General features: G+C 40.3%; 1 protein-coding gene across 9 annotated transcripts; it reads left to right on the top strand.

Annotated features, from left to right (window-relative positions):
- Window positions 1-207: 207 nt before the first annotated feature.
- LOC139609448 (protein starmaker-like) lies at window positions 208-8,365 on the top strand. 9 transcript variants are annotated; one of them, XM_071464030.1, is made up of 21 exons: window positions 208-407; window positions 1,064-1,213; window positions 1,530-1,655; window positions 1,747-1,907; window positions 2,090-2,186; window positions 2,377-2,472; window positions 2,754-2,780; window positions 3,213-3,239; window positions 3,366-3,416; window positions 3,507-3,578; window positions 3,894-4,016; window positions 4,166-4,363; window positions 4,454-4,597; window positions 4,763-4,960; window positions 5,110-5,307; window positions 5,398-5,541; window positions 5,707-5,904; window positions 6,054-6,251; window positions 6,342-6,485; window positions 6,651-6,848; window positions 6,998-8,365. In XM_071464030.1, the coding sequence occupies exons 1-21, from the start codon at window positions 341-343 to the stop codon at window positions 7,096-7,098; spliced, it is 2,718 nt and encodes a 905-aa protein (XP_071320131.1). In that variant the 5' UTR covers window positions 208-340; the 3' UTR covers window positions 7,099-8,365. The 9 variants fall into 9 exon arrangements, with proteins under 9 accessions (XP_071320131.1, XP_071320133.1, XP_071320126.1 ...); XM_071464025.1 differs by having other exon boundaries at window positions 209-407; window positions 3,369-3,416; window positions 3,507-3,653; window positions 3,819-4,016; XM_071464027.1 differs by having other exon boundaries at window positions 209-407; window positions 3,507-3,653; window positions 3,834-4,016.

Here is an 8,365-nt window from a genome sequence, read left to right as displayed (position 1 = left end):
TTTGTAATTGTGCATTAGTTAAATGTAAAGACACAGGACCAAGCCATCAGCCATGAAGCTCCAGATTTTTATTTTATTTTTATTTTATTTTTGGATAAATTAAAGGAGATTTTGTAACACTTCTGCTGAAAGAACTTATTCATTTATTTAAACATTGAGGAAGTTTCTGCTTCCTGTTTCTAGCCTCTCCATCATTAAAAAACATGCGTCACACAGCATCTTCCGCTTTCTTTTACTTTCGCTTTCACGTCCTCGTTTTCGAGGTTATCGTCCCTGAAAAGCCTCTAAACATTCAGAACAAACACCGCTGTCGTTTTCAGAGTCGCTTTATGGTTCAGTCATGAAGACGGGGATGTTATTGTCGGGGTTTCTGCTCTTTCTCAGCCGGCTGTGCGCGGCCAGTTCAGGTAAGAGGAGCAGCCTGTGTCGGCCTGTCTACCAAATTATGGGAATAAAGGATAATGTAAAGAGGTGTCCTGTCTGTGCATGTTTCACATTATTGTTTTTCAAACCTGCCCGCTCTTCATTCATATATTATACATTCATCACTGTGAGGATAGTGTGAATGTCCTGTTTGAATCCTATCAGAATAGCTTTATATTCAGATGAACTGCACATAAGGTGTGTGTATAATATCTACATGGACCTGGATACTGTGCTTAAATACAATTTTGAGGTACTAGGAACAGAATGACAGCATAAAAAAGAGAAGACAAACACGGAAATCAGCAAAAGAAAAAAAGAAAGAAAAAAGATTTGCATTCTGGGATATTGAGTCAGACAGGAAATGTTAGGCTCCCAGATACTGAAAAAGTGCATTAAAAAATGAAATGTGTGATTTTAGCTCTAAGGCTGCAACTACTGCTCATGTTCATTATCCATCAATCTTCTGATTATTTTCCCAGCTAATAGTTTTGCCTATAAAATGCTTGCTAGAGTTACCAACAGCCCATAACATTAGAGTGCATATACAAACAAACATAGGAGTGGATATAACAATTAATCATCATCAAAATCATTTCTAATTGTTCCATCGTCCGGTTGTTTTTATTTTGATTTGCAGATGAACCTGTCTACATTAAAGCAGGAGGCACAGCTCATCTCTCAGCGGGCTCTGTGACGAATCCCATCAGAAGCATAACGTGGAAACATGGACCTGACATCGCCATGGAGTGGTTTAAAGGCAACACTGATGCTTACCGACACTTTAAAGGTACGCTCAGACACCTTGACCTGCTGTAAATTAACATTTCACAAACACTTTCACTCACTCAAAAGTTAAACTGTATGCAATCCCCAAATATATTGCAATCCATCCCATTAAAAACCCTCATTACATGATTATGAATAGGTAAAATTAATTAAATTATGATTGTCTTTCATTGTCAATCTAAGGGAAATCAAAACTTGACTTTTATTGTCATTGAAAATATGTTCAATAACTCGTGTTTGGACTGTTTTAAAGTGCAGATTTCTGAGCTGCCAGGTGTTTAGTGCCAAACCCTAAGAATCTCAGCTCATATTTTTAGATCGTGGTTCCCTGAATGGCTCCACTGGAGTGATGACCATCACAGAAACGATTCGAAGCGACAGCGGCACCTACACATCAGAGATCAACGGCAAAGTCACCGGAGAGACTCGGCTCCTGGTAGTCTGTAAGTGGAGGAATTTTCTATGAAGTCTGGCCACAATATAAGAGCTGTTTGTTCAAATGACACGTCTCTCTGTTTGTTCCTTTTCCATCAGCTCCCGTCTCGAAACCCACTCTCTCCAAACGATGCAACGAAGACATGACCTCCTGTGTTTTCACCTGTGAAGGCTCCACCACAGACGCTGAACCAATCACCTATAAGTGGATGTCAGAGGAGCCGATAGGGACCTCAACCAATGAGCTCTTAATAACAAAGGTAAGAACTGGATTATGATGTGGATGGAAATGAGCATTAATTCACATTCGGCCATGTAATTGTTTTGCATCCTGTCGCTGATGCCATTGTTGATAATGTGGACATACTGAACCAAAACAAAGGCATCGGGGAACTTATTTAAGATTGACTGAGCTAATACTGGTTTTTCACCCAATATCTAGGAGGACAAGAGGCCTTGGTTCAGTTGTGCACTGCACAACCCCGTCAGCAACGAAACCAGTGATCAAGTCCAGAACCCCTTCAGCCTCATCAACGACAGTGAGTTGTCACACCAACAAACATCTGCTTTCGTTTAGTTTAGTTCATTCATAGTTGATATAATATGGAGAAAGTAGCATTTAAGATGTAAATGACAAGTAAAGTAAATGAGTGTGTTATTTCTGTGATCACACACAGATCAGCTGACAGCAATGGTTGCTTAATTTATTTTTTGTTTGTTTCTTTGTAGGTGATCGTAATAGGATAGGAATCATCATAGGAGTCATCACTGCCATTTGTGTTTTTCTGTGTATCTGTGCGTTTGCCCTATACATAAGCAGAAGAGGTAAGAAGCCATGAAAGGTTGTGTCTATATCACTGCATTAAATACGTATTGGTGCATTATCATTATCATCGTCATAAACATATTTAACAACAACTGCAGCAGCAACTCACTGAATCCGTGACAACATTATATTTCCTATTTATATCCTCTCAAAGCATTATGGGAATTGTAATACCAATAAACAATAAAACTAATAACAAAAACCAGGATTACAAATCAAAGCATGATGATTAATGATGTATTTCACTGAGTGAACAGACACTTTTTCATCTTTGATACAGGAAAACAGGGTCGTATGAGACTGGAAGGTAAGACACTACATCCTCTGTAAACACTGAATCCATGACAACATTATATTTTCTGTTTACATCTTCCCAAAGCATTATGGGAATTGTAATAATTTAAAAAAAAACAATAAACTAATAACAAAAACCAGAATTACAAATCAAAGCATGATGATTAATGATGTATTTCACTGAGTTAACAGACACTTTTTCATCTTTGATACAGGAAGAGAAGTTGGGGGGGCAGCGCAAAGTAAGACACTACATCCTCTGTAAACACTGAATCCATGACAACATTATATTTTCTGTTTACATCCTCCCAAAGCATTATGGGAATTGTAATAATTTAAAGAATAATGATAAAACTAATAACATAAACAGGAATTACAAATCAAAGCATGATGATTAATGATGTATTTCACTGAGTTAACAGACACTTTTTCATCTTTGATACAGGAAGAGAAGTTGGGGGGGCAGTGCAAGGTAAGACACTACATCCTCTGTAAACACTGAAGATAATTTTACTCATGTCTCTTCTTTAGGCTGTTTAAAATATGAATATTGTAAAATCAATATTCGGTCATGGAATATTTTCTTATTCTGTTGCAGCAGTCGGTTACAGATACAACAAGGACCCAGGAGGTGTCAGCAATGACACTGGTGAGTGAAATGTTATTGTATCCAGTGTTTTAACGACAGTAAACAGGAACTGACACTGTGTCGGATGTAATTCTTTACTTTCTTTGGCAGAGACATCACCATTGATGTCAAATGGCACAGCGACACCAAACCAGGAGCAACTGGTGGATGATCAGGGAGCAGGTTCACCAGATAACAACCAAACACCAGACCAGCCTCAGAAACCTGCTGCGTCTCCAGATACCAACAATTTAACAGGTGAGTAAAACATATTAATACCAAACAGAAGTGATGACCAGAACCATCACACTGAGACCAGAGACTTCACGAAGATCTTGGTAAAATGGCAGATTTCTTTTTAACAGGAATTTGCAGAGTTGACAGAAGAGTTGTGTTCCTGATGATTATTTCAACATTTGACAGAGAGTTTAACTACAGTTGCAGAGGTCCATGAAGTGACATTAAACCAGGAGCAAGTGGCGGATGATCAGGCAGCAGGTTCACAAGATAACAACCAAACACCAGACCAGCTTCAGACACCTGCTGAGTCTCCAGATACCAACATCACAGCCAATCAGGACCCAGGATGTGTTGTGTCCCACAAAAGCACCAATGAAACTGGTGAGTGAAATGTCATCATATCCTACAGGAAAAATAGTAAAACTGTGATGATGTAGAACCTGAGGCCCATTTCACCAAATGTGAACAAGACAGATGTGTGTTTTCCTCACTGAGTGTTTGGATGTGACTTTTATTATGTCATTTGACAGAGAAGTCTGCAGTATCAGTGTCAAGTGACCAAGAAACACCCAACAAGGACCAGCTAGTGGATGATCAGGGAGCAGGTTCACAAGATAACAACCAAACACCAAACCAGCCTCAGACACCTGCTGAGTCTCCAGATACCAACATCACAGCCAATCAGGACCCAGGATGTGTTGTGTCCCACAAAAACACCAATGAAACTGGTGAGTGAAATGTTATTGTATCCAGTGTTTTAACGACAGTAAACAGGAACTGACACTGTGTCGGATGTAATTCTTTACTTTCTTTGGCAGAGACATCACCATTGTCAAATGGTGAAACGACACCAAACCAGGAGCAACTGGTGGATGATCAGGGAGCAGATTCACACGATAACAACCAAACACCAGACCAGCCTCAGACACCTGCTGAGTCTCCAGATACCAACAATTTAACAGGTGAGTAAAACATATTAATACCAAACAGAAGTGATGACCAGAACCATCACACTGAGACCAGAGACTTCACGAAGATCTTGGTAAAATGGCAGATTTCTTTTTAACAGGAATTTGCAGAGTTGACAGAAGAGTTGTGTTCCTGATGATTATTTCAACATTTGACAGAGAGTTTAACTACAGTTGCAGAGGTCCATGAAGTGACATTAAACCAGGAGCAAGTGGCGGATGATCAGGCAGCAGGTTCACAAGATAACAACCAAACACCAGACCAGCTTCAGACACCTGCTGAGTCTCCAGATACCAACATCACAGCCAATCAGGACCCAGGATGTGTTGTGTCCCACAAAAGCACCAATGAAACTGGTGAGTGAAATGTCATCATATCCTACAGGAAAAATAGTAAAACTGTGATGATGTAGAACCTGAGGCCCATTTCACCAAATGTGAACAAGACAGATGTGTGTTTTCCTCACTGAGTGTTTGGATGTGACTTTTATTATGTCATTTGACAGAGAAGTCTGCAGTATCAGTGTCAAGTGACCAAGAAACACCCAACAAGGACCAGCTAGTGGATGATCAGGGAGCAGGTTCACAAGATAACAACCAAACACCAAACCAGCCTCAGACACCTGCTGAGTCTCCAGATACCAACATCACAGCCAATCAGGACCCAGGATGTGTTGTGTCCCACAAAAACACCAATGAAACTGGTGAGTGAAATGTTATTGTATCCAGTGTTTTAACGACAGTAAACAGGAACTGACACTGTGTCGGATGTAATTCTTTACTTTCTTTGGCAGAGACATCACCATTGTCAAATGGTGAAACGACACCAAACCAGGAGCAACTGGTGGATGATCAGGGAGCAGATTCACACGATAACAACCAAACACCAGACCAGCCTCAGACACCTGCTGAGTCTCCAGATACCAACAATTTAACAGGTGAGTAAAACATATTAATACCAAACAGAAGTGATGACCAGAACCATCACACTGAGACCAGAGACTTCACGAAGATCTTGGTAAAATGGCAGATTTCTTTTTAACAGGAATTTGCAGAGTTGACAGAAGAGTTGTGTTCCTGATGATTATTTCAACATTTGACAGAGAGTTTAACTACAGTTGCAGAGGTCCATGAAGTGACATTAAACCAGGAGCAAGTGGCGGATGATCAGGCAGCAGGTTCACAAGATAACAACCAAACACCAGACCAGCTTCAGACACCTGCTGAGTCTCCAGATACCAACATCACAGCCAATCAGGACCCAGGATGTGTTGTGTCCCACAAAAGCACCAATGAAACTGGTGAGTGAAATGTCATCATATCCTACAGGAAAAATAGTAAAACTGTGATGATGTAGAACCTGAGGCCCATTTCACCAAATGTGAACAAGACAGATGTGTGTTTTCCTCACTGAGTGTTTGGATGTGACTTTTATTATGTCATTTGACAGAGAAGTCTGCAGTATCAGTGTCAAGTGACCAAGAAACACCCAACAAGGACCAGCTAGTGGATGATCAGGGAGCAGGTTCACAAGATAACAACCAAACACCAAACCAGCCTCAGACACCTGCTGAGTCTCCAGATACCAACATCACAGCCAATCAGGACCCAGGATGTGTTGTGTCCCACAAAAACACCAATGAAACTGGTGAGTGAAATGTTATTGTATCCAGTGTTTTAACGACAGTAAACAGGAACTGACACTGTGTCGGATGTAATTCTTTACTTTCTTTGGCAGAGACATCACCATTGTCAAATGGTGAAACGACACCAAACCAGGAGCAACTGGTGGATGATCAGGGAGCAGATTCACACGATAACAACCAAACACCAGACCAGCCTCAGACACCTGCTGAGTCTCCAGATACCAACAATTTAACAGGTGAGTAAAACATATTAATACCAAACAGAAGTGATGACCAGAACCATCACACTGAGACCAGAGACTTCACGAAGATCTTGGTAAAATGGCAGATTTCTTTTTAACAGGAATTTGCAGAGTTGACAGAAGAGTTGTGTTCCTGATGATTATTTCAACATTTGACAGAGAGTTTAACTACAGTTGCAGAGGTCCATGAAGTGACATTAAACCAGGAGCAAGTGGCGGATGATCAGGCAGCAGGTTCACAAGATAACAACCAAACACCAGACCAGCTTCAGACACCTGCTGAGTCTCCAGATACCAACATCACAGCCAATCAGGACCCAGGATGTGTTGTGTCCCACAAAAACACCAATGAAACTGGTGAGTGAAATGTCATCATATCCTACAGGAAAAATAGTAAAACTATGATGATGTAGAACCTGAGGCCCATTTCACCAAATGTGAACAAGACAGATGTGTGTTTTCCTCACTGAGTGTTTGGATGTGACTTTTATTATGTCATTTGACAGAGAAGTCTGCAGTATCAGTGTCAAGTGACCAAGAAACACCCAACAAGGACCAGCTAGTGGATGATCAGGCAGCAGGGCCAGAGGTTAAGGACCAAAGCTGAAGAACTCCCTACATGAGTCGACCGAATGTTTTATCACTGGAGGTTAATGCTGTAAGCAGGTGAACTCCATGCAAAGATGCAAAGACAAAAGAAGCAGCATCAAACATTAGCAGAGTTTTTCACACATGGATAAAGGTCATGTTCCAACAAGTAGCCCAAAGGAACAAAACATTTACAAATTGCAACTGTTGTGAACTGAATCTGTTTTAGTGCCAGACACTACGCTGTAAGTGCCTATTTCAACATATCAGTGGTGCAAAATGAACATAGTATCTATGAAACTCTGTGATCTGCTTTTCTCAGCATTCATCACTTCAGTTCTTCCCTTTGTACTGTACTCAGTACTGTAGTATTCAGTACTGCACAGCACTGAAAACATTTTAAAGCTGCTAACATCTTTAAAAAAACACTCAATGGATGAACAGCAAGGGGAAGCTGAAGAGCATTTATTTATTTTATTTAATAGATGTAGAGGATTGTTTGATTTTATATGTTGTGTATAGTGTCCACCAGAGGTCCTCACACATTCAGGCAGTTACTGAGGTGTGTGCTCATTTCATAACGTGTGTGGAAACATTGACTGGATATATAGATTTAAAAACAGTGATGTTCTCATAGACACTTTTGTCATGGATTTATATTTTAAATAGTTATTTTATTTTATATATTTATTGTACCTGCTCCCAGCTTGCTGTTTGAAAATAGGCTTGACTTTTAAAATCACTAAAGATTCACACCACATGCTTATTCTGCCTTGCATGTCCATTAGATAGTGCAGTTTTAAATTGAAATGTTCTTTGTGTGTCTGAACCACTTGCATACCACAGCTCATGAATGTCTTGAGAAGGAATGACTCTCCTGCACTTGGAAAGAAGACTGGTTTTTAGATTGAGTTACCTGGACAATAGGAGGCTGTTCAGCTTGATCTCAGTTTGGGTTATAACATGACAAAAGTGACACCGCAGCCAAAGCACAGGAGTCCTATGGTTCATTGTCACAGCATCACTATCATGTGGCAGCACGTCTCGCTGACAGTATTCGCCTGTGGCAGTTGTTGTGTGTGTTTGCACTGTGAAATCACCTGTTGCTCTTCATTTTTCGAACCAGCTGCTTCTCTGCACATGAAATGTCAATTGTATAGATATTTTTAATTGAATCACTGAAATATGTTTTGGATTGTTGCACCACCTCCTGACATTTCATATGTTTGGTGGCTTCTCCTTCCTCTCCCTCTTGTATCTGACTGTAATAAATACGATACAAAGAA

This window comes from Trachinotus anak, unplaced genomic scaffold, assembly GCF_046630095.1.
Source record: "Trachinotus anak isolate AG129_WGS33_773 ecotype Australia unplaced genomic scaffold, CSIRO_AGI_Tana_v1 ptg000026l, whole genome shotgun sequence".
In the NCBI taxonomy this organism is placed as follows: Eukaryota; Metazoa; Chordata; class Actinopteri; order Carangiformes; family Carangidae; genus Trachinotus; species Trachinotus anak.
This window is presented reverse-complemented; position numbering and strand designations above follow the sequence as displayed.